This window comes from Nerophis lumbriciformis, linkage group LG14 (assembly GCF_033978685.3).
Source record: "Nerophis lumbriciformis linkage group LG14, RoL_Nlum_v2.1, whole genome shotgun sequence".
NCBI classification, from domain to species: Eukaryota; Metazoa; Chordata; class Actinopteri; order Syngnathiformes; family Syngnathidae; genus Nerophis; species Nerophis lumbriciformis.
In genome coordinates this window covers 44201324-44228555 of record NC_084561.2, presented here as the reverse complement: position 1 = coordinate 44228555, position 27232 = coordinate 44201324, and the positions used below count along the sequence as shown (strand labels likewise).

Genomic DNA, 27232 nt, shown 5'->3' with positions numbered 1-27232 from the left:
AGATGTGTTGTAATAATGTGTGTGTGCTTATGAATGTTGCATAGATGTGTTGTAATAATGTGTGTGTGCTTATGAATGTTGCATAGATGTGTTGTAATAATGTGTGTGTGCTTATGAATGTTGCATAGATGTGTTGTAATAATGTGTGTGTGCTTATGAATGTTGCATAGATGTGTTGTAATAATGTGTGTGTGCTTATGAATGTTGCATAGATGTGTTGTAATAATGTGTGTGTGCTTATGAATGTTGCATAGATGTGTTGTAATAATGTGTGTGTGCTTATGAATGTTGTAATAATGTGTGTGTGCTTATGAATGTTGCAGAAGAGCATAGATGTGTCAGCAGACAGGTGTCTGCAGTGTCCCAGCAAGGTGGCGCCAAAAGCTCGCTACATGCATCTGGCGCAGGCGCTCAGCGTGGACCCCGACTGGCCCCCGAAGCCAACCACCACTACTGAAGCCAAGCCCCGCCCACAAAATGGCTCCTCTTGCCTAATGGTCAGCAACTCCTAAACTCCCATAATCCTTTGCCTCTTGTCACTGGCCATGATGATTGTACCACATGAACCACTAACACTCCCAACATTCGCAAATATTATTTTTTACATGCAAAAAGTACTGAAATATGAACAAGCTTGATTTTAGCTCCACCCCTACTTCCTGTGTGTGCTGTGTTGTCATGGCAACAACAATGACTAGATGCCTTTGCTCTACTGTACACCGTGGTCATTACTGTACATGTCATTACTGTACACCATGGTCATTACTGTACATGATTATCATTACTGTACACTATTGTCATTACTGTACATGATTATCATTACTGTACACTATTGTCATTACTACATGATTATCATTACTGTACACCATGCTCATTACTGTACACGATGCCATTACTGTACATGATTTAATTACTGTACACAATGACATTACTGTACACGATGGTCATTACTGTACACAATGACATTATTGTACATGATGCCATTACTGTACACGATGGTCATTACTGTACACAATGACATTACTGTACACGATGCCATTACTGTACACCATGGTCATTACTGTACATGATTATCATTACTGTACATGATGTCATTACTGTACACAATGTCATTACTGTACACTATTGTCATTACTGTACATGATATAATTACTGTACACAATGACATTACTGTTCACGATGCCATTACTGTACACCATGCTCATTACTGTACACCATGCTCATTACTGTACACCATGGTCATTACTGTACATGATTTAATTACTGTACACAATGACATTACTGTACATGATGCCATTACTGTACACCATGGTCATTACTGTACATGTCATTACTGTACATTATGGTCATTACTGTACACGATGGTCATTACTGTACATGATGCCATTACTGTACATGATTTAATTACTGTACACAATGACATTACTGTACATGATGCCATTACTGTACACCATGGTCATTACTGTACATGTCATTACTGTACATTATGGTCATTACTGTACACCATGGTCATTACTGTATACCATGGTCATTACTGTACATGCCATTACTGTACATGATTTATTTACTGTACACAATGACATTACTGTACACCATGTCATTACTGTACATGTCACTACTGTACATTATGGCCATTACTGTACATTATGGTCATTACTGTACACCATGGTCATTACTGTACATTATGGTCATTACTGTACACCATGGTCATTACTGTACAATATGGTCATTACTGTACATTATGGTCATTACTGTACATTATGGTCATTACTGTACATTATGGTCATTACTGTACACCATGGTCATTACTGTACATTATGGTCATTACTGTACACCATGGTCATTACTGTACATTATGGTCATTACTGTACATTATGGTCATTACTGTACACCATGGTCATTACTGTACATTATGGTCATTACTGTACACCATGGTCATTACTGTACATTATGGTCATTACTGTACATTATGGTCATTACTGTACACCATGGTCATTACTGTACATTATGGTCATTACTGTACACCATGGTCATTACTGTACATTATGGTCATTACTGTACATTATGGTCATTACTGTACACCATGGTCATTACTGTACATTATGGTCATTACTGTACACCATGGTCATTACTGTACATTATGGTCATTACTGTACATTATGGTCATTACTGTACACCATGGTCATTACTGTACATTATGGTCATTACTGTACACCATGGTCATTACTGTACACCATGTTCATTACTGTACATTATGGTCATTACTGTACATTATGGCTTTGCTTTGCTGCTCCACATTTAACAAACAGCAACACTTAAAAGCAAAAAATATAACTACATTGTCAGTATTCATGAATGCTGATACTGTACTCATAAATACAACTACTGTAGTCCAGTATTAGTTCTGACAAGTAATATTGATGCACACAGACTACTCTAATGTAACTGTCTTGTATTGGAAGAAAGTAACAGGAAGTGTAATTTTCCCAATTAGTGATGTGAATATTAATATTTGGAGCTCATGAAGACTTATTCTTGTATCAAGATGTTTATGGAGACAGAAGTAATACAGCATCAATCACTTCAATAAATATTGATCATCTTAAAGTGCATCTTTTCCCCGTTAGAGAAAGGAGACATTTGTATTTTTGTTCCTTCTCATTTGTTTACTTTGCAGAAGTTGTCACGGATAAGGACACTTCCTGTGTGTGTATGAGAGAGAAGAGGGCTCACTGTGTTCAGTGGATTCTACTGGTAAATAGATGCGAGAGCGACACTCAACAATTCTGATTGGCCAACATGTCTGTCACTCAAATGGCCGCGACAGCGGGGCAACAAGCAGCTCAGTTATTCATCAAATGGACTAAAACCTCAATGCTGATTATTCTATACAAGCTGCACACAGACTACTCTAACGTTATACAAGCTGCACACAGACTACTCTAACGTTATACAAGCTGCACACAGACTACTCTAACGTTATACAAGCTGCACACAGACTACTCTAACGTTATACAAGCTGCACACAGACTACTCTTAACGCTCTACAAGCTGCACACAGACTACTCTTAACGCTCTACAAGCTGCACACAGACTACTCTAACGCTCTACAAGCTGCACACAGACTACTCTAATGTTATACAAGCTGCACACAGACTACTCTGTTATACAAGCTGCACACAGACTACTCTAACATGTGTAGTAGACAGATTAGTCAAATGTATTTTCCATGCTTCAACATCTTATCAATATAACATCAATATTGATCATTATTGTGCACATAGTAATATAACATCAATATTGATCATTATTGTGCACATAGTAATATAACATCAATATTGATCATTATTGTGCACATAGTAATATAACATCAATATTGTGCACATAGTAATATAACATCAATATTGATCATTATTGTGCACATAGTAATATAACATCAATATTGATCATTATTGTGCACATAGTAATATAACATCAATATTGATCATTATTGTGCACATAGTAATATAACATCAATATTGATCATTATTGTGCACATAGTAATATAACATCAATATTGATCATTATTGTGCACATAGTAATATAACAATATTGATCATTATTGTGCACATAGTAATATAACATCAATATTGATCATTATTGTGCACATAGTAATATAACATCAATATTGATCATTATTGTGCACATAGTAATATAACATCAATATTGATCATTATTGTGCACATAGTAATATAACATCAATATTGATCATTATTGTGCACATAGTAATATAACATCAATATTGATCATTATTGTGCACATAGTAATATAACATCAATATTGATCATTATTGTGCACATAGTAATATAACATCAATATTGATCATTATTGTGCACATAGTAATATAACATCAATATTGATCATTATTGTGCACATAGTAATATAACATCAATATTGATCATTATTGTGCACATAGTAATATAACATCAATATTGTGCACATAGTAATATAACATCAATATTGATCATTATTGTGCACATAGTAATATAACATCAATATTGATCATTATTGTGCACATAGTAATATAACATCAATATTGATCATTATTGTGCACATAGTAATATAACATCAATATTGATCATTATTGTGCACATAGTAATATAACATCAATATTGATCATTATTGTGCACATAGTAATATAACAATATTGATCATTATTGTGCACATAGTAATATAACATCAATATTGATCATTATTGTGCACATAGTAATATAACAATATTGATCATTATTGTGCACATAGTAATATAACATCAATATTGATCATTATTGTGCACATAGTAATATAACATCAATATTGATCATTATTGTGCACATAGTAATATAACATCAATATTGATCATTATTGTGCACATAGTAATATAACATCAATATTGATCATTATTGTGCTCATAGTAATATAACATCAATATTGATCATTATTGTGCACATAGTAATATAACAATATTGATCATTATTGTGCACATAGTAATATAACATCAATATTGATCATTATTGTGCACATAGTAATATAACATCAATATTGATCATTATTGTGCACATAGTAATATAACATCAATATTGATCATTATTGTGCACATAGTAATATAACATCAATATTGATCATTATTGTGCACATAGTAATATAACAATATTGATCATTATTGTGCACATACAGTAGAAGCAGCATTGCAAAGCCTTTTTTTTTTTTACAAAGACTTGATCTGAAAAAAGCCATTTCATGTTAGCTCGCTCTCTCTCTCTCTATACATATATGTGCATATATATGTGTGTGTGTGTGTATACGTATATATATATATATATATGTGCATATATATATACAGTGGGGCAAAAAAGTATTTAGTCAGCCACCGATTGTGCAAGTTCTCCCACTTAAAATGATGACAGAGGTCTGTAATTTTCATCATAGGTACACTTCAACTGTGAGAGACAGAATGTGAAAAAAAAATCCAGGAATTCACATTGTAGGAATTTTAAAGAATTTATTTGTAAATTATGGTAGAAAATAAGTATTTGGTCACTTCAAACAAGGAAGATCTCTGGCTCTCACAGACCTGTAACTTCTTCTTTAAGAAGCTCTTCTGTCCTCCACTTGTTACCTGTATTAATGGCACCTGTTTGAACTTGTTATCTGTATAAAAGACACCTGTCCACAGCCTCAAACAGTCAGACTCCAAACTCCACTATGGCCAAGACCAAAGAGCTGTCGAAGGACACCAGGAGAAGAATTGTAGACCTGCACCAGACTGTGAAGAGTGAATCTACAATAGGCAAGCAGCTTGGTGTGAAAAAAAACAACTGTGGGAGCAATTATCAGAAAATGGAAGACATACAAGACCACTGATAATCTCCCTCGATCTGGGGCTCCACGCAAGATCTCATCCCGTGGGGTCAAAATGATCATGAGAACGGTGAGCAAAAATCCCAGAACCACACGGGTGGACCTGGTGAATGACCTGCAGAGAGCTGGGACCAAAGTAACAAAGGTTACCATCAGTAACACACTACGCCGACAGGGAATCAAATCCTGCAGTGCCAGACGTGTCCCCCTGCTTAAGCCAGTGCATGTCCAGGCCCGTCTGAAGTTTGCCAGAGAGCACATGGATGATACAGCAGAGGATTGGGAGAATGTCATGTGGTCAGATGAAACCAAAATAGAACTTTTTGGTATAAACTCAACTCGTCGTGTTTGGAGGAAGAAGAATACTGAGTTGCATCCCAAGAACACCATACCTACTGTGAAGCATGGGGGTGGAAACATCATGCTTTGGGGCTGTTTTTCTGCTAAGGGGACAGGCCGACTGATCCGTGTTAAGGAAAGAATGAATGGGGCCATGTATCGTGAGATTTTGAGCCAAAACCTCCTTCCATCAGTGAGAACTTTGAAGATGAAACGTGGCTGGGTCTTCCAGCATGATAATGATCCCAAACACACCGCTCGGGCAACGAAGGAGTGGCTCCGTAAGAAGCATTTGAAAGTCCTGGAGTGGCCTAGCCAGTCTCCAGACCTCAACCCCATAGAAACTCTGTGGAGGGAGTTGAAAGTCTGTGTTGCTCGGCGACAGCCCCAAAACATCACTGCTCTCGAGAAGATCTGCATGGAGGAATGGGCCAAAATACCAGCTACTGTGTGTGCAAACCTGGTAAAGACCTATAGTAATCGTTTGACCTCTGGTATTGCCAACAAAGGTTATATTACAAAGTATTGAGTTGAATTTTTGTTATTGACCAAATACTTATTTTCCACCATAATTTACAAATACATTCTTTAAAATTCCTACAATGTGAATTCCTGGATTTTTTTTCACATTCTGTCTCTCACAGTTGAAGTGTACCTTTGATGAAAATTACAGACCTCTGTCATCATTTTAAGTGGGAGAACTTGCACAATTGGTGGCTGACTAAATACTTTTTTGCCCCACTGTATATATATATATATGTGTGTATGTATATATATATATATATATATATATATATATGTATATATATATATATATATATATAAATATGTGTGTGTGTGTGTGTGCATATATATATATAGGTATATATGTGCATATATATGTATATATATGTGTGTGTGTATGTGTATATATGTATATATATATATATATATACATATATACATGTGTGTGTATATGTATGTGTGTGTATATATATATACATATTTATACATACACAAATATATACATGTGTATATAAATATTTGTATATATATATACATATATACAAGTATATGTATATATTTGTATATATATATAAATTTGTATTTATATACATTATATATATGTATGTATATACATATATATATAAATATGTATATTTATATATATATACATGTACATATATACAAATGTGTATATATATATATAAATATGTATATATATGTGTGTATATATATATATACAAATATATATACATATATGTATGTATGTATGTGTATATATATATATATATATATACATGTATACATATATGTATTTATGTATATATACATGTATATATATATATGTGTGTGTATATATATATATATATATATATATATATATATATAATACTGTTTTAAGAACAAAAATGATTGTAATATTTTTCTGTTTGGTTTGAGATGATTCAATTCCGATATCAGACCATGTTTAATACGTGCACCTGCTGGTGTATTATTATAAAGACCTGTTTTTTATTTAATTCATAGTATTATAAAGACCATATACATATTTTTATTTAATTCATATTATAAAGACCATATGTTTTCTTATTTGAATGAAGCAAAATCAGGATAGTGTAGTTGTGATGTATGTTGAGATGTACATTTTGTGTCAAATATCTAAAACTATCTTTTGGACTTTCAAGGGCTGATGTTTGTTCTCACTATTTTGGTACTTTTTTTTCCCTTTTTTTTTTTTTTTTTTTACAATCAAGTGAGTAATTTATATGTTTTGTATTTATTTTCCTGTTCTTTTCTTGGAATCAATGTCGGGCATTTGACTTGTTGTGACGCCATGTTCAATATTGATGTCTGGTGTGGAGGATAAAGTACAACAAAGTGTACCACAGAGACAATAATAACACCTTCTTGTAGTACTGACCAACTCATTGTCATACTCTTTGCCCCCAGGATTGTGTCAGATTTTAATAAATGTTTTCCAACACGTTGTTGCATGTCTACAAGTACTTGTCTCATCTAAATATGTGACATTCATATATGGAATATTGTTTTATTTGCATTGATTCATGCACTGCTTAAAATGTAATCAGACATTCTGTAATCAATATCGTACATCATACTTGCCAACCTTGAGACCTCCGATTTCGGGAGGGGGGGTGGGGGGCGTGGTTGGGGGCGGGGCTAAGAAGGGAGGAGTATATTTACAGCTAGAATTCACCAAGTCAAGTATTTCATATACAGGTAAAAGCCAGTAAATTAGAATATTTTGAAAAACTAGATTCATTTCAGTAATTGCATTCAAAAGGTGTAACTTGTACATTATATTTATTCATTGCACACAGACTGATGCATTCAAATGTTTATTTCATTTAATTTTGATGATTTGAAGTGGCAACAAATGAAAATCCAAAATTCCGTGTGTCACAAAACTAGAATATTACTTAAGGCTAATACAAAAAATGGATTTTTAGAAATGTTGGCCAACTGAAAAGTATGAAAATGAAAAATATGAGCATGTACAATACTCAATACTTGGTTGGAGCTCCTTTTGCCTCAATTACTGCGTTAATGCGGCGTGGCATGGAGTCGATGAGTTTCTGGCACTGCTCAGGTGTTATGAGAGCCCAGGTTGCTCTGATAGTGGCCTTCAACTCTTCTGCGTTTTTGGGTCTGGCATTCTGCATCTTCCTTTTCCTTTTCACAATACCCCACAGATTTTCTATGGGGCTAAGGTCGGGGGAGTTGGCGGGCCAATTTAGAACAGAAATACCATAGTCCGTAAACCAGGCACGGGTAGATTTTGCGCTGTGTGCAGGCGCCAAGTCCTGTTGGAACTTGAAATCTCCATCTCCATAGAGCAGGTCAGCAGCAGGAAGCATGAAGTGCTCTAAAACTTGCTTTTCATACTTTTCAGTTGGCCAACATTTCTAAAAATCCCTTTTTTGTATTAGCCTTAAGTAATATTCTAATTTTGTGACACACGGAATTTTGGATTTTCATTTGTTGCCACTTCAAATCATCAAAATTAAATGAAATAAACATTTGAATGCATCAGTCTGTGTGCAATGAATAAATATAATGTACAAGTTACACCTTTTGAATGCAATTACTGAAATAAATCAAGTTTTTCAAAATATTCTAATTTACTGGCTTTTACCTATATATATATATATATATATATATATATTATATATATATATATATAAAAGAAATACTTGAATTTCAGTGTTCATTTATTTACACATATACACACACACATAACACTCATCTACTCATTGTTGAGTTAAGGGTTGAATATTCTCTGTCACTATTTTTCTAACCATGCTGAACACCCTTCCGCAGGTACCCAGAAAGGTTTCGAGTACCACCAAAAAAACTGAATCTCTGAAGACAGTATAAAAATCTGTGTTAAAGGTGTACAAATACTGTTTGCATAATAAGCATGTTATTTTTTTTACAAATGAGGGTTAAGAGTTCAGTACTAAAAAAAAAGAAAAAAAAGAATGTGGCTTAAGTACAGTTTTTTAATTGAGCTGCTGCATTTTTTGGTTGGGTTGTTTATTTATTTTGAGTAACTTCTATACATTTCTAAAAGGGGACTAATGTAATAGAGTGATCTATGTTTGTCTGTTGCCATCTCCTGGTGAATGTTGGCTATAGCGTACTGGGGTTACTTTTTGGTTGGCCAACGATTTACGTGGTTGTTGCGCGCACCTGACGTCACTCAGGTCCGCATGGAGCTGGAGGGGGCGTGGCTTCCAGCTCCGCCTGAATTTCGGGAGATTTTTCGGGAGAAAATTTGTCCCGGGAGGTTTTCGAGAGAGGCGCTGAATTTCGGGAGTCTCCCGGAAAATCCGGGAGGGTTGGCAAGTATGTCGTACATGCTTATTTAATATAGCCATGAAACAAATACGACTTGCATTCATTTAGTGCCATGTGAGGAGAAAACTGCAATATTGACTTGTAAAATGACTAAACAGTCTTTTATAGGCTGTAATAATAATAGACTACTGAAATATTAGAAACCATGCAAATATGATTCAATGGACAGCAAGTTTGTAAAGGATTGTTTAATTTGTAATTGTTTTGTTTAAATGTGTTAAAACACAAGAAGTTGGGAAAGGTGGCAATAAAGACTGATAAAGTAGAGGAATGCTCATCAAAGACTTATTTGGAACATCCCACAGGTGAGCAGGCTAATTGGGAACAGGTGGGTGCCATGATTGAGTATAAAAGCAGCTTCCATGAAATGCTCAGTCATTCACAAACAAGGACGGGGCGAGGGTCACCACTTTGTCAACGAATGCGTGAGCAAATTGTTTAAGAACAACATTTCTCAACCAGCTATTGCAAGGAATTTAGGGATTTCACCATCTACGCTCTGTAATATCATCAAAAGGTTCAGAGAATCTGGAGAAATCACTGCACGTAAGCCATGATATTGCACACCTTGGATCCCTCAGGCGGTACTGCATCAAAAAGCCACATCAGTGTGTAAAGGATATCACCACATGGGCTCAGGAACACTTCAGAAACCCACTGTCAGTAACTACAGTTGGTCACTACATCTGTAAGTGCGAGTTAAAACTCTACTATGCAAAGCCAAAGCCATTTATCAACAACACCCAGAAACACCGCCGGCTTCGCTGGGCCTGAGCTCATCTAAGATGGACTGATACAAAGTGGAAAAGTGTTTTGTGGTCTGACGAGTCCACATTTCAAATTGTTTTTGGAAACTGCGTCGTCCTGACTAAAGAGGGGGGGAAAAAAATTCGGACAGTTCTAGGCACAAAGTGTAAAAGGCAGCATGTGTGATGGTATGGGGGTGTATTAGTGCCCAAGACATGGGTAACTTACACGTCTGTGAAGGCACCATTAATGTTGTAAGGTACATACAGGTTTTGGAGCAACATATGTTGCCATCCAAGCAACGCTATCATGGACGCCCCTGCTTATTTCAGCAAGACAATGCCAAGCCACGTGTTAGAACAGTGTGGCTTCATAGTAAAAGAGTGTGGGTACTAGACTGGCCTGCCTGTAGTCCAGACATTGAAAATGTGTGAAGGCTAAAATATGAGAAGGGAGACTGTTAAACAACTTAAGCTGTACATCAAGCAAGAATGGGAAAGAATTCCACTTCAAAAATGTGTCTCCTCAGTTCCCAAACCTTTACTGAGTGTTGTTAAAAGCAAAGGCCATGTAACACAGTGGTAAAAATGCTTTTTTGCAATGTGTTGCTGCCATTAAATTCTAAGTTAATGATTATTTGCAAACAATAACAAAGTTTCTCAGTGTGAACATGAAATATCTTGTCTTTGCAGTCTATTCAATTTGATATAAGTTGAAAAGGATTTGCAAATCATTGTATTCTCTTTTTAGTAACGAATTATAGGCGCCACCCGAAAGGACAAGCGGTAGAAAAATGGACGGACAATGTGCCAACTTCACTGGTTTTGGGTTTTGTACTACTACCACATGCTTATGTGGACACTTTTACTGCCATCTGGTGGTGTTAGAAGAGTATAACATACAATGGAATTTGGAAAAAAAAAGTGTAAATATAAAAATTAGCATGTCACTAAACATGAAGTACACGTTTGTGTACTTATGGACTAAGTACATCATATCAAAAGATGATTCTTAGTTTTTAATTCTAATTAAGGTCCAATAAGCCCAAATAGCAAAAAGAAATAAAAAAAGCATGTAAACAAACAGCTTTAAGAGGTTAATAATTAGGGATGTCCGATAATGGCTTTTTTTTGCCGATATCCAATATTCCAATATTGTCCAACTCTTAATTACCGATACCGATATCAACCGATACCGATACATACAGTCGTGGAATTAACACATTATTATGCCTAATTTGGACAACCAGGTATGGTGAAGATAAGGTCCTTTTAAAAAAATAATAAAATAAGATAAATAAATTAAAAACATTTTCTTGAATAAAAAAGAAAGTAAAACAATATAAAAACAGTTACATAGAAACTAGTAATGAATGAAAATGAGTAAAATGAAGTGTTAAAGGTTAGTACTATTAGTGGAGCAGCATCATGTGTGCTTACGGACTGTATCCCTTGCAGACTGTATTGATATATATTGATATATAATGTAGGAACCTACCACAATATTAATAACAGAAAGAAACAACCCTTTTGTGTGAATGAGTGTAAATGGGGGAGGGTGTTTTTTTGGGTTTGTACACTAATTGTAAGTGTATCTTGTGTTTTTTATGTTGCTTTAATTAAAACAACAACAACAAAAAAACAACAACGATACCGGTAATAATAAAAACCGATACCAATAATTTCTGATATTACATTTTAAAGCATTTATCGGCCGATAATATCGGCAGGTCGATATTATCGGACATCTCTAAAAATAATGACCTATTTTACGGTGTAAAATGTTCAGTACGTGCATGAATTAGATTTTGGTTTTTTTAGGATTATTTTGTCTCATTTATTTCAATGCCATCCATCCATCCATCTTCTTCCGCTTATTTGAGGTCGGGTCGCGGGGGCAGCAGCCTAAGCAGGGAAGCCCAGACTTCCCTCTCCCCAGCCACTTCGTCCAGCTCTTCCTGTGGGATCCCGAGGCGTTCCCAGGCCAGCCGGGAGACATAGTCTTCCCAACGTGTCCTGGGTCTTCCCCGCGGCCTCCTACCGGTCGGACGTGCCCTAAACACCTCCCTAGGGAGGCGTTCGGGTGGCATCCTGACCAGATGCCCGAACCACCTCATCTGGCTCCTCTCCATGTGGAGGAGCAGCGGCTTTACTTTGAGCTCCCCCCGGATGACAGAGCTTCTCACCCTATCTCTAAGGGAGAGCCCCGCCACCCGGCGGAGGAAACTCATTTGGGCCGCTTGTACCCGTGATCTTGTCCTTTCGGTCATAACCCAAAGCTCATGACCATAGGTGAGGATGGGAACGTAGATCGACCGGTAAATTGAGAGCTTTGCCTTCCGGCTCAGCTCCTTCTTCACCGCAACGGATCGATACAGCGTCCGCATTACTGAAGACGCCGCACCGATCCGCCTGTCGATCTCACCATCCACTCTTCCCTCACTCGTGAACAAGACTCCGAGGTACTTGAACTCCTCCACTTGGGGCAAGATCTCCTCCCCAACCCGGAGATGGCACTCCACCCTTTTCCGGGAGAGAACCATGGACTCGGACTTGGAGGTGCTGATTCTCATCCCAGTCGCTTCACACTCGGCTGCGAACCGATCCAGTGAGAGCTGAAGATCCTGGCCAGATGAAGCCATCAGGACCACATCATCTGCAAAAAGCAGAGACCTAATCCTGCAGCCACCAAACCGGATCCCCTCAACGCCTTGACTGCGCCTAGAAATTCTGTCCATAAAGGTTATGAACAGAATCGGTGACAAAGGGCAGCCTTGGCGGAGTCCAACCCTCACTGGAAACGTGTCCGACTTACTACCGGCAATGCGGACCAAGCTCTGGCACTGATCATACAGGGAGCGAACTGCCACAATCAGACAGTCCGATACCCCATACTTTCTGAGCACTCCCCACAGGACTTCCCGAGGGACACGGTCCAATGCCTTCTCCAAGTCCACAAAACACATGTAGACTGGTTGGGCAAACTCCCATGCACCCTCAAGGACCCTGCCGAGAGTATAGAGCTGGTCCACAGTTCCACGACCAGGACGAAAACCACACTGTTCCTCCTGAATCCGAGGTTCGACTATCCGGAGTAGCCTCCTCTCCAGTACACCTGAATAGACCTTACCGGGAAGGCTGAGGAGTGTGATCCCACGATAGTTAGAACACACCCTCCGATTCCCCTTCTTAAAGAGAGGAACCACCACCCCGGTCTGCCAATCCAGAGGTACCGCCCCCGATGTCCACGCAATGCTGCAGAGTCTTGTCAACCAAGACAGCCCCACAGCATCCAGAGCCTTAAGGAACTCCGGGCGGATCTCATCTACCCCCGGGGCCTTGCCACCGAGGAGCTTTTTAACTACCTCAGCAACCTCAGCCCCAGAAATAGGAGAGCCCACCACAGACTCCCCAGGCACTGCTTCCTCATAGGAAGGCGTGTTGGTGGGATTGAGGAGGTCTTCGAAGTATTCCCTCCACCGATCCACAACATCCGCAGTCGAGGTCAGCAGAACACCATCCTCGCCATACACGGTGTTGATTTCAATGATTCTTATAAAATGTAACTTATTGTACGTGATTGAAAAAGTATACTTCAACGGTCTGTTGATAATTATTATTGATGTCTAGCAGTTAAAATATTTGTGTAAGAATTGGATTTAGTAAACAAGGACGGGAGGAACTTGATGCCAGCATGTTTCCGTCAGTGCTCATTTGCAGGTAGCACCGCCTCACCGGAAGTGGGCTGTCACTCTCGCCTGTGTCCTTTAGCCAGCCTGGGAGGATAAAGATGCTTAATGTGTGAATTTTTAAAGGCATTTTCCAGGCCGCTGTAGACGACAGCACAATGTTGCGTGTTGGCACTAAAGTCAAATGGTAAGTTTTGCCTTTTATTTCGAACCTGCCGTAGTAACATTAGCCAGCCTGTTAGCTTAGCCGCGTTAGCTTAGCCGCCTGTCACTTTTTGAGAGGAGCCAAGCTCGCTTCTTTAAAGTCTTGGTCGAAATCCCAAAGTGTCGATGAAATGCTCCTGAAATGTGTTGGAATATGTTGTAAAGTTGGCCTCGTCTCGGTGACATTTGCGTTAGCTCCTCCATGTAGCAGCTAGCTAGCTGTTAAATCTTATTAGTAAACAAACATCACCTTTAATAACATTCTCATACTAATACTTTGTACACGGAGTCTAAATATAAGCACTCCTTGTTAGTAAACCTTGTTAGTAAACAAACATTACATTCAACCTAATGGCAAAGACTACTTCCTGACTACAACAACACCCCGAGGACAAACTGAAGTGAATGATATAATAAGTAAATATATACATATATAGACATATATATATATATATATATATATATATATATATATATATATACTTATTATATCATTATATTATATGTAGAAATGATTGGAAAACGTGTATATGTATATATATATATATATACATATATATATGTGTGTATTAGAGATGCGCGGATAGGCAATTATTTCATCCGCAACCGCATCAGAAAGTCGTCAACCATCCGCCATCCACCCGATGTAACATTTGATCAGAACCGCATCCGCCCGTTGTTATATATCTAATATAGACGATGCAAGGCATTAGTGAGGTTATAAAGCTTTTGCCTGTTAAAGAAAGGAGACTGATCCAATGCAGCACAGACATTCGCGTGCCACGCTGTCACGACCCAGACGCACACCAGTGCGCAATCATATGGGAGCCGCGCTGAGCGCACCTCCAGGCGCGTCTCGCTGCCGGCGACGGCCGGGTATATGGGCCCGACGCTCCAGCGCCATCCATTTTCAGGGCTAGTTGATTCGGCAGGTGGGTTGTTACACACTCCTTAGCGGGTTCCAACTTCCATGGCCACCGTCCTGCTCTCTATATCAACCAGGGTGAGCCCCACCCCCTTCGTGAGCGCACTGCGCGCGGAGTGACCCCTGTTACGCGCCCCCGGCAACGGGGGTGGCGGGCAGGTAAGCTGCGCGGGCGGAGCGCGCCCTGTTACGAGCCCCAGGCCACGGGGGTGGCGGGCAGGTAAGCTGCTTACCTGCTGCGCGTGACGCCGGCCGCGGCGAAGGCGGACGAGGCGGGGTGTCGGTGCGGTGGGCGCGGTGGTGACCCTGGACGTGCGTCGGGCCCTTCTCGCGGATCGCCTCAGCTACGGCTCCCGGTTGGGGCCCTCTCGGGGGAAGGGGCCTCGGTCCCGGACCTCGGCGAGGCGTCCCTTCTCCGCTCCGTAAAAGTGTCCATCTCTTTTTTTTTTCTTCTTCTGTTGTGGCATATGCTGCAGGTGCCTGCTCGTTTTTCATATGTGGGTAACAACATTTAACTATGTATATATATTTACCAATTGGTTTAACTGCCACCCGCCTGAATCTATTTAAAATCTAATTATTTTTTTTCAACCACCCGACCCGACCCGCGGATAAAATCAAATTTTTTTAAATTTCATCCGCCCGGATAATCCGCGGACTCCGCGGTTGTGCCCGCAAACCGCGCATCTCTAATATATATATATATATATATATATATATATATATATATATATATATATATATATATATATATATATATATATATTTGTATATATGTATGTATGTATGTATGTATATATATGTATATATATATATATATATATGTATGTGTGTGTGTGTATATATGTGTGTGTACATATATGTTTATATATGTATATATTTACTTATTCATTTCAGTTAGTCCTCGGTGTGTTGTAGTCAGGAAGTAGTCTTTGCCATTAGGTTGAATGTAATGCATATACACATATATATATTCATATATGTATATATATATATATATATATATATATATATATATATATATATATATATATATATATATATGTGTGTATATACAGTATATATATATATATATATATATATATATATATATATATATATATATATATATATATATATATTTATATATATATACACACACACACAGTTGTGGTCAAAAGTTTGCATACACTTGTGAAGGACAAAATGTCATGGCTGTCTTGAGTTTCCAATCATTTCTACAACTCTTATTTTTTTGTGATGTAGTGATTGGAGCACATACTTGTTGGTCACAAAAAACATTCATGAAGTTTGCTTCTTTTATGAATTTATTATGGCTCTACTGAAAATGGGTGAAAAGTATACATACAGCAATGTTAATATTTGCTTACATGTCCCTTGGCAAGTTTACCTGCAATAAGGCGCTTTTGGTAGCCATCCACAAGCTTCTGCTTGACCACTTGACCACTAAATTGCTGCACTTCAGGTAAATGTGTTGGTTTTCTGACATGGACTTGTTTCTTCAGCATTGTCCACACGTTTAAGTCAGGACTTTGGGAAGGCCATTCTAAAACCTTAATTGTAGCCTGATTTAGCCATTCCTTTACCACTTTTGAGGTGTGTTTGGGGTCATTGTCCTGTTGGAACACCCAACTGCGCCCAAGACCCAACAGCTGATGATTTTAGCTTGTCCTGAAGAATTTGAAGGTAATCCTCCTTTTTCATTGTCCCATTTACTCTCTGTAAAGCAGCAGTTCCATTGGCAGCAAAACAGGCCCAGAGCATAATACTACCACCACCATGCTTGACGGTAGGGATGGTGTTCCTGGGATTAAAGGCCTCACCTTTTCCCCTCCAAACATATTGCTGGGTATTGTGGCCAAACAGCTCCGTTTTTGTTTCATCTGACATCACATGGACAAAGATAAGACCTTCTGGAGAAAAGTTATGTGGTCAGATGAAACAAAAATTGAGCTTTTAGAATGGCCTTCCAAAAGTCCTGACTTAAAGGTCTGGACAATGCTGAAGAAACAAGTCCATGTCAGAAAAGCAACACATTTAGCTGAACTGCACCAATTTAGTGGTCAAGTGGTCAAGCAGAAGCTTGTGGATGGCTACCAAAAGCGCCTTATTGCAGGTCAACTTGCCAAGGGACATGTAAGCAAATATTAACATTGCTGTATGTATACTTTTCACCCTCACATTTTCATAATAAATTCATAAAAGAAGCAAACTTCATGAATGTTTTTTGTGACCAACAAGTATGTGCTCCAATCACTACATCACAACAAAATAAGAGTTGTATGTACACTTTTGACCACCACTGTATGTGTAGTACACCTTGAAGAGGTACTAGTACTGTACACCTTGATGAGGTACTAGTACTGTACAATCATTGATACTGTGTAGTACACCTTGATGAGGTACTAGTACTGTACACCTTGATGAGGTACTAGTACTGTATTTTCATAGGAGATGTTTAAAATCCTGCATTTTGTCAGCATGGCGTGCAGGGTCGTGGTCCCCAGCAGGACGGGCCTCAAGTTCTGGGTCCCCCTTCAGAAGCTGCATCCTCTGTACCGGACCTTCCACCACCGTTACCATGGCAACAGCAACTCTCAGCGACCTCCCCGTCGTTACTTCACCTCCTTGTCACGTTTGCCCGTGAGGCCCCCGAGGGCCCGGGGCCAGCAGCAGCATCAGCAGCAGCGTGACTTCTGGGTGGGCCGACTGGCTGCCAAGCTGCTGAAGCTGCGCTACATCGTGCTGGGCAGCGCCGTGGGAGGAGGCTACACCGCCAAGAAGGTGCGTGGCACACACCTCTGTCCGACCATAGGGCCGGGGCCAACACATGTGTTTGTCAGCTGCAGTACTCAGCTGTAATACACTCTTTAACCACTTGTGGCAGTAATAACAACATCAAACTAACAGAAGAAGTCTGGAGATAAAGTCAGAGAGAAGTTTCTTCAGCGCAAAGTTTATGACTAAAGTGGTGAAACTGTAATTTACTTTGCGTTTAATGTATTCCTACAGAAATATTATTGTGTGAATGCTCCAAAGCATTCTCACACATGGTTTTATACACCAACATTCATTTATTTATTTATTTATTATTATTGCTATTATTATTATTGTTATTATTGTTATTGTGTGAATGCTCCAAAACATTCACACATATGGTTTTCTACACCAAAATTAATGTATTTATTATTATTATTATTATTATCATTATTGTGTGAATGCTCCAAAACATTCTCACACATGATTTTCTACACGGAAATTAATCTATTATTATTATTATTATTATTATCATCATTATTATCATCATTATTGTGTGAATTCTCCAAAGCATTCACACATATGGTTTTCTACACCAAAATTAATCTATTTATTATTATTATTATTATTATTATTATTATTATTATTACTATTATTATTATTATTATTATTATTATTATTATTATTGTGTGAATGCTCCAAAGCATTCACACATATGTTTTTCTACACCAAAATTAATCTATTAATTATTATTGTTATTATTATTATTATTATTATTATTATTATTATTATTGTGTGAATGCTCCAAAGCATTCACACACATGGTTTTCTACACCAAAATTAATCTATTTATTATTATTATTATTATTATTATTATTATTATTATTATTATTATTGTGTGAATGCTTTGGAGAATTCACACAATAATAATGGTTTTCTACACCAACATTCATTTATTTATTTATTATTATTATTATTATTGTTATTATTGTTATTGTGTGAATGCTCCAAACATTCACACACATGGTTTTATACACCAAAATTAATGTATTTATTATTATTATTATCATTATTGTGTGAATGCTCCAACACATTCTCACACATGATTTTCTACACGAAAATTAATCTATTATTATTATTATTATTATTATCATCATTATTGTGTGAATTCTCCAAAGCATTCACACATATGGTTTTCTACACCAAAATTAATCTATTTATTATTATTATTATTATTATTATTATTACTATTATTATTATTATTATTATTATTATTATTATTATTATTGTGTGAATGCTCCAAAGCATTGACACGTATGGTTTTCTACACCAAAATTAATCTATTTATTATTATTATTATTATTATTATTATTATTATTATTATTGTTATTATTATTATTATTGTGTGAATGCTCCAAAGAATTCACACAATAATAATGGTTTTCCACACCAAAATTAATCTATTTATTATTATTCAACTTTTTCTTCTTCTCCAGATTTTGGCGTGCTCTACCTTCCACATTTTTCATCCGACTCAAACCGTTCCAAATTCAAACTGTTCAGCCTATTCGAGAATTGCGGGCTTTCCCTTCACAAATTCCAAAAATTCCCAGATTTCCCAATTTTCTGGGACATTTTTCCCATTCAAAATGAATTGGGCATTTTTCAAACTTCTACCATTTTCACATTTTTCAACCGATTCAAACCATTCCACCTTCAACAGATTCCACTCATCCTGGACATTCAAACTATCATCCTTCCACGTTCCAAAAAATTCCAGGAATTCCCAGAATTCCTGTTTTTTTCAAACCCTTTTTTCACTCTTTTTTTTTTTCTGGTGATGACGCCTTCCACATTTTTCAACCCACTTGAACCGTTCCACCGTCCAAACATTCCTCTTCATCAGAACTAAAAACAAAGTTGTTTTTTGAACTGGAAAATTTCCCGCTTTTCCCGAAATTCCAGGAATTCCATAAGACCATTTCTCAACCGATTTGAAAAATTCCAACAACTCATTCCTTTTTTTTTTTTTTTTAGCTTTTTCAAAAAATTCCAGCTTTTCCCGAAATTCCCAAATTTCCCTGAAATTCCCATTGAAATGAATCGGACATTTTTTAAAGTCCCACTGGCACGTTATCAGACTTTTTAACTATCTCTAATTGCCATCTGTATCGTCCCGTTATCAGACTTTTTGACTATATCTAATCGCTATCTGTATCGTCCCGTTATCAGACTTTTTGACTATATCTAATCGCTATCTGTATCGTCCCGTTATCAGACTTTTTGGCTATATCTAATCGCTATCTGTATCGGTCCGTCATCAGACTTTTTGACTATCTCTAATCGCTATCTGAATAAAGCATCAATCCCACAGAATTGTAATATGTAAGAAGACATCTTTTGGAGTAGCACCATCCTGTCTTGCTCATCGGTATTTGTATCGGCTCGTTATCAGACTTTTTGACTATCTCTAATCGCTATCTGTATCAGCCCGTTATCAGACTTTTTGACTATCTCTAATCGCTATCTGTATCGGCCCGTTATTCGACTTTTTGACTATCTCTAATCGCTATCTATATCGGCCCGTTATTAGACTTTTTGACTATCTCTAATTGCTACCTGTATCGGCCGGTTATCAGACTTTTTGACTATATCTAATCGCTATCTATATCGGCCCGTTATTAGACTTTTTGTCTATCTCTAATCGCTACCTGTATCGGCCGGTTATCAGACTTTTTGACTATATCTTATCGCTATCTGTATCGGTCTGTCATCAGACTTTTTGACTATCTCTAATTGCCATCTGTATCGTCCCGTTATCAGACTTTTTGACTATCTCTCATCGCCATTTGTATCGGCTCGTTATCAGACTTTTTGACTCTCTAATCGCTATCTGTATCAGCCCGTTATCAGACTTTTTGACTATCTCTAATCGCTATCTGTATCGGCCCGTTATTCGACTTTTTGACTATCTCTAATCGCTATCTGTATCGGCCCGTTATTAGACTTTTTGACTATCTCTAATCGCTACCTGTATCGAACCGGTTATCAGACTTTTTGTCTATATCTTATCGCTATCTGTATCGGTCCGTCATCAGACTTTTTGACTATCTCTAATTGCCATCTGTATCGTCCCGTTATCAGACTTTTTGACTATATCCAATCGCTATCTGTATCGTCCTGTTATCAGACTTTTTGACTATATCTAATCGCTATCTGTATTGTCCCGTTATCAGACTTTTTGACTATCTCTAATCGCTATCTGTATCGGCCCGTTATTAGACTTTTTGACTATCTCTAATCGCTACCTGTATTGGCCGGTTATCAGACTTTTTGTCTATATCTTATCGCTATCTGTATCGGTCCGTCATCAGACTTTTTGACTATCTCTAATTGCCATCTGTATCGTCCCGTTATCAGACTTTTTGACTATATCTAATCGCTATCTGTATTGTCCTGTTATCAGACTTTTTGACTATATCTAATCACTATCTGTATCGGTCCGTCATCAGACTTTTTGACTATCTCTAATTGCCATCTGTATCGTCCCGTTATCAGACTTTTTAACTATATCTAATCGCTATCTGTATCGTCCCGTTATCAGACTTTTTGACTATATCTAATCGCTATCGGTATCGGTCCGTTATCAGACTTTTTGACTATATCTTATCGCTATCTGTATCGGTCCGTCATCAGACTTTTTGACTATCTCTAATTGCCATCTGTATCGTCCTGTTATCAGACTTTTTGACTATATCTAATCGCTATCTGTATCATCCAGTTATCAGACTTTTTGACTATATCTAATCGCTATCTGTATCGGTCCGTCATCAGACTTTTTGACTATCTCTAATCGCTATCTGAATAAAGCATCAATCCCACAGAATTGTAATTTGTAAGAAGACATATTTTGGAGTAGCACCATCCTGTCTTGCCTTTAGATGTGGAGTCAGTCTTGGTGTCCACTAACTCTTCTTCCTGACTCCTTTCAGACCTACGACCAGTGGAAGGACCTGATGCCTGACTTCAGCCAGTACGACTGGATGCTTCCGGACTTCTTGTGGGAACTCAGTGAACAACTAGACCTGGGTGAGTCACTGGGGTGTGGGAACTCAGTGAACAAGTAGACCTGGGTGAGTCACTCGGGCTGCCGGGGTGGGAACTCGGTGAACAAACAGAACTTGGTGTGTCGCTCCTTTCAACTTGCTGTTTGTCCACAGAGAAAGTGGCCAAAGCGCTACCAGAGATGGAGGAACTAGCCAAACTACTTCCTGACTTTGAGAAGATAGGAGAGAACTTCACTTTCCTCAAAAGCCTCCTGACCTCTGGTGAGTAAACAAAACCAATATGATCGAATATTATTATCAAATACACCATTACAATCTTTTCAGTAGTTACTTTGGAACCTTCATGCTGGAACAAGCACTACTTTAATACTTGGTGACCTGACACTGTGTATAGCAACACACACAAACAAACAAAACAAAACAAAAAATTATATATATATATATATATATATATATATATATATATATATATATATATATATATATATATATATATATATATATATATATATATTAGTGATGTCCGATAATGGCTTTTTTGCCGATAATCCGATATTTTCCAACTCTTAATTACCGATTCCGATATCAACCGATACCAATATATATAGTGGTGGAATGAACACATTATTATGCCTAATTTTGTTGTGACGCCCCGCTGGATGCATTAAACAATGTAACAAGGTTTTCCAAAATAAATCAACTCAAGTTATGGAACATAATGCCAACATGGCACTGCCATATTTATTATTGAAGTGTATTATTTTTTTTAACATGCCTCAAAACAGCAGCTTGGAATTTGGGACATGCTCTCCCTAAGAGAGCATGAGGAGATTGAGGTGGGGGGGAGGCGGGGTTGAGGTGGTGTGGTAGGGGGTAGCGGGGGTGTATATTGTAGCGTCCCGGAAGAGTTAGTGCTGCAAGGGGTTCTGGGTATTTGTTCTGTTGTGTTTATGTTGTGTTACGGTGCGGATGTTCTCCCGAAATGTGTTTGTCATTCTTGTTTGGTGTGGGTTCACAGTGTGGCGCATGATTGTAATAGTGTTAAAGTTGTTTATACGGCCACCCTCAGTGTGACCTGTATGGTTGTTGACCAAGTATGCTTGCATTCACTTGTGTTTGTGAAAAGCCGTAGATATTATGTGACTGGGCCGGCACGCAAAGGCAGTGCCTTTAAGGTTTATTGGTGTTCTGTACTTCTCCCTATGTCCGTGTACACAGCGGCCTTTTAAAAAGTCATAAATTTAACTATTTGAAACTGATACCGATAATTTTCGATATTACATTTTAAAGCATTTATCGGCCGATAATATCGGTAGTCCGATATTATCGTACATCTCTAATATATATATATATGTTAGGGATGTCCCGATCCGATATTTGGATCGGATCGGCCGCCGATATTTGCCAAAAAATGCGTATCGGCAAGGCATGGGAAAATGCCGATCCAGATCCAGTTTAAAAAAAAAACTCCGGTCCGTGTTTTCCAACGCACCGATTTAAATAATACATTCCACTTTTCTGCTGCTCCCTAATTTCCATTCCGCATTTTCCAGCACACCTTCAACACATCCACAGGTCTGTGGATTCTCACGCAGTTGCTTTTAGCTGCTGGCATTACACGACAGGCTCTTCTCACTCTTTTCTGTGTCTCCCTCTCACAGACAGCAAGCACACCTTCTTACACACATCACATACTGTCACGTCATACGTCACATACGTATACGTCCTCCCCGAGCAGAGAGGTAGCAGCACGGCTAACGTTAGCTGTGATGCTAGCGCAGCCGTGTGACCAATGTTCCCTCTAAGGTGCGCGCCTGTGCAATTGCACACTGCTCAAGCGTCCTCTGCGCATAGCAATTATATGTCACGCACAAAATCAAATAAAAAAATAAGCGCATAACAATTTTCGACACACGGACACGACAGAGAAAACAGTTTTCGTCATCATTGTTCAAATATTATAACGTCTGTCGAGACGCTTATCTCCGTTCGGTGCCACACGTCCACACCATCAAAATGCCGAGGCAAAAATTTCCAGATCAACACCGTATGAAAAAATTAGTGATTTTTTTAGTTGTGATTTCCTTCTCTGCATGAAAGTTTAAAAGTAGCATATATTAATGCAGTATGAAGAAGAATGTTTTAATGTAGACATGCAAGCCTTAAAAGAAAATGTTGAAAATCAAGACTACATTTCCTGCAAATGGATGCATTTCTACCCTATATTTTAACTTTAGATTTATTCTCATACCAAACTCTTTTGGCTGTCTTTTTGACACTTACATCCGGCGCCCCCCTCCACACCCTGCATTATTAATAATGTAAATAATTCAATGTGATTATCTTGTGTGATGACTGTATTATGATGATAGTATATATCTGATAGTATATATCTGTATCATGAATCAATTTAAGTGGACCCCGACTTAAACAAGTTGAAAAACTTATTGGGGTGTTACCATTTAGTGGTCAATTGTACGGAATATGTACTTCACTGTGCAACCTACTAATAAAAGTCTCAATCAATCAATCAAAACACATAGAATCATCATACTGCTGTGATTATATGCATCAAGTGTTCATTCAAGGCTAAGGCAAAATATCGAGATATATATCGTGTATCGCAATATGGCCTTAAAATATCGCAATATTAAAAAAAGGCCATATCGCCCAGCTCTAGTTTCAATGATGCCATTTCTGTTTGTCATGTATAATTTTGTCTATTTTGTGTTTATCCTTGAATAAACAGGTCAGTTTCTTGTTACCAACCATTGTGTATTATTCAAACTCCCCTAATTCAGCTGGCTAGTTGTTATCAAGAGTACTAAAACCCTTTTCAACATGATTCTGACAACTAAGTAGGCTAAATAACTTTAAACTTTAATACATGCTCGGATAGGCCAGTATCGGTCGGTATCGGATCGGAAGTGCAAAAAACAATATCGGTATCGGATCGGAAGTGCAAAAACCTGGATCGGGACATCCCTAATCCAAAGTGTGGCCCGCAGCTAATTGTTTACCAGCACGCCACACATTCTGGAAATGCTATTGCAAAAATAAAAAATAAACTTAAAAAAGTGGAATGAGGTGAAATCGAACCAGAAAAAGTTTCAATGTTGACACAAAGCTGCCATGCAGGCTGTATTTTTTTCTTTTGTCTATCTTTCTTTTTCTTTTTTTTGCCATTGCTCGAAAAAAAATAAATCAATGTTATAATGAATTATTGACCTATTCAAGGCTCCAATTATTTCAAATATTTCACTGTGGAAAATATTGCATATATTGTGTAGGTGCCATACAAAAATAATTTTCTTTGACAAAAGAGCATAAAACAAACAAAATAATAGTTCAAACGTAAAATGGACAGATATATCTGAAGTTGATCTTGTAACTTAAGTGTCGAAAGTAAAAAAAAAAAACCTAATAAAAATGTATCACTTTATGAGTGGGGCACCTTTTGGATCGCAAATATATTTAAAGGCATGTTATTTATCTTTTCACTGTGATTACTCAAAAATAATAATGAATTAAAATCAATGGTGTCCTGCATTATTGATCTTTTTAAGGCTCTAATTACTTCACATCAAACATTGCTTTCTGAATGTTTTGGGCAGTGGGGGAAATACTGCATATTTCAGTTTTATTATAAAAAAAAAGTTGTATTTGACAGAAAAGGCATACAACCTTTTTTATTTTTATTTATTTTTTTTACTTTATATCAACCTGAAGTTGATATACTGTAAAGATTTACTGTAAGCGTTAAATAAATACAAATAATAATAATTTGACTTGTTTTTAACATTTTAATGACTTGAACCCTTTATGGTCCCCGGGAGCCCTAAAGGTAAAAAAAAAATAAAAAAAAAATCATATATTTTGTTATGGTTTGAAAATGATGAATATATACCGTATTTTCCGCACCATAAGGCGCCCTGGGTTATAAGCCACGCCTTCAATGAACGGCATATTTCAAAACTTTGTCCACCTATAAGCCGCCCCGTGTTATAAGCCGCATCTAACTGCGCTAAAGGAATGTCAAAAAAACAGTCAGATAGGTCAGTCAAACTTTAATAATATATTAAAAACCAGCGTGATGTGGGCGCGCATGGAGTCGTATATCAACATGGACGGAGCTGCGTGAAAAAATCCCCCCGGCCTCTTCGCGTAAACTTACCTTAACCACTCGCTCATCTTTTCTTCATCCATCCATCCCTTCGAGTTAGCTTTTATGATGACGCCGGCTGGAAAGGTCTCTTTTGGCAAGGTCTTCCTTTTGAATATCACCATGGGTGGAAGTTTCTGGCCATTAGCATGGCAAGCTAGAACCACAGTGAAGGATGAGTTCTCATTCCCTGTGGTGCGAATATTCACCGTACGTGCTCCCGTTGTATCCACAGTGCGGTTCACAGGAATATCAAAAGTCAGTGGAACCTCGTCCATGTTGATAATGTTCTCTGGCCGGATCTTTTTTTCAGCTATCTTGTTTTTACAATATGCACGGAAAGTAGCCAGCTTTTCTTGAAAGTCTTTAGGCAGTTGCTGTGAAATAGTAGTCCGTGTGCGGATGGAGAGATTGCGTCTTTTCATGAACCGGATCCCTGTCGCTTAGTAGGAGCCATTTTGTGGTCTTTACAGATGTAAACACACAAAGGAAATGAAACGTACCGGTAATATCCGCGCGCTTCTTCTTCTTCTATGCGGGCGGGTGGTTGCTTACAGTAGAAGAAGAAGCGCTTCCTGTTCTATGGGGGCGGGTGCTTACCTTGGCGGTTGCTTGCGTAGAAGAAGAAGCACTTCCTCTTCTACGGGGAAAAAAGATGGCGGCTGTTTACCGTAGTTGCGAGACCGAAACTTTATGAAAATGAATCTTAATATTAATCCATATATAAAGCGCACCGGGTTATAAGCCGCACTGTCAGCTTTTGAGAAAATTTGTGGTTTTTAGGTGCGCCTTATAGTGCGGAAAATACGGTAAATGGCCCCCGCATGCTTTAATTTTTCCGTGTGCGGCCCTCAGTAGAAAAGGTTTGGACACCCCTGCAATAGAGCATGCATTTGACCTGCTGACTGAAGGGAGTAACCCCTCAAAACAAACAAATGAAAGAGGCTGCGGTGAAAGCCTGGAAAAGAATCCCAAAAGAAGAATGCAAAAGTTCGGTGATGTCAATGCTCACAGGCTTGATGCACTTACGGAAACTAAATATTAAGTCTTATTCACTTTAATCTATTTTAACTTTATATGTTCCAGCGCCCCCCGCGACC

General features: G+C 37.9%; 2 protein-coding genes across 8 annotated transcripts in view; both read left to right on the top strand.

The window, feature by feature from the left end:
• atp13a3 (ATPase 13A3) overlaps window positions 1-835 on the top strand; it is a 105994-nt gene extending 105159 nt beyond the window's left edge. For 3 of the 4 annotated variants that reach the window (XM_061975479.2, XM_061975480.2, XM_061975478.2), the window contains one exon: window positions 324-835. In XM_061975479.2, the coding sequence (XP_061831463.1) occupies window positions 324-512 (189 nt within the window). In that variant the 3' untranslated portion in view covers window positions 513-835. The remainder of the gene's footprint in view (window positions 1-323) is intronic. The other variant, XM_061975481.2, reaches the window with a different exon arrangement.
• Window positions 836-14055: 13220 nt separating this feature from the next.
• opa1 (OPA1 mitochondrial dynamin like GTPase) overlaps window positions 14056-27232 on the top strand; it is a 95740-nt gene continuing 82563 nt past the window's right edge. For all 4 annotated transcript variants that reach the window (XM_061975485.2, XM_061975483.2, XM_061975484.2 and 1 more), the window contains exons 1-4: window positions 14056-14204; window positions 17627-17930; window positions 21896-21992; window positions 22124-22231. In XM_061975485.2, the coding sequence (XP_061831469.1) occupies window positions 14176-14204; window positions 17627-17930; window positions 21896-21992; window positions 22124-22231 (538 nt within the window). In that variant the 5' untranslated portion in view covers window positions 14056-14175. The remainder of the gene's footprint in view (window positions 14205-17626; window positions 17931-21895; window positions 21993-22123; window positions 22232-27232) is intronic.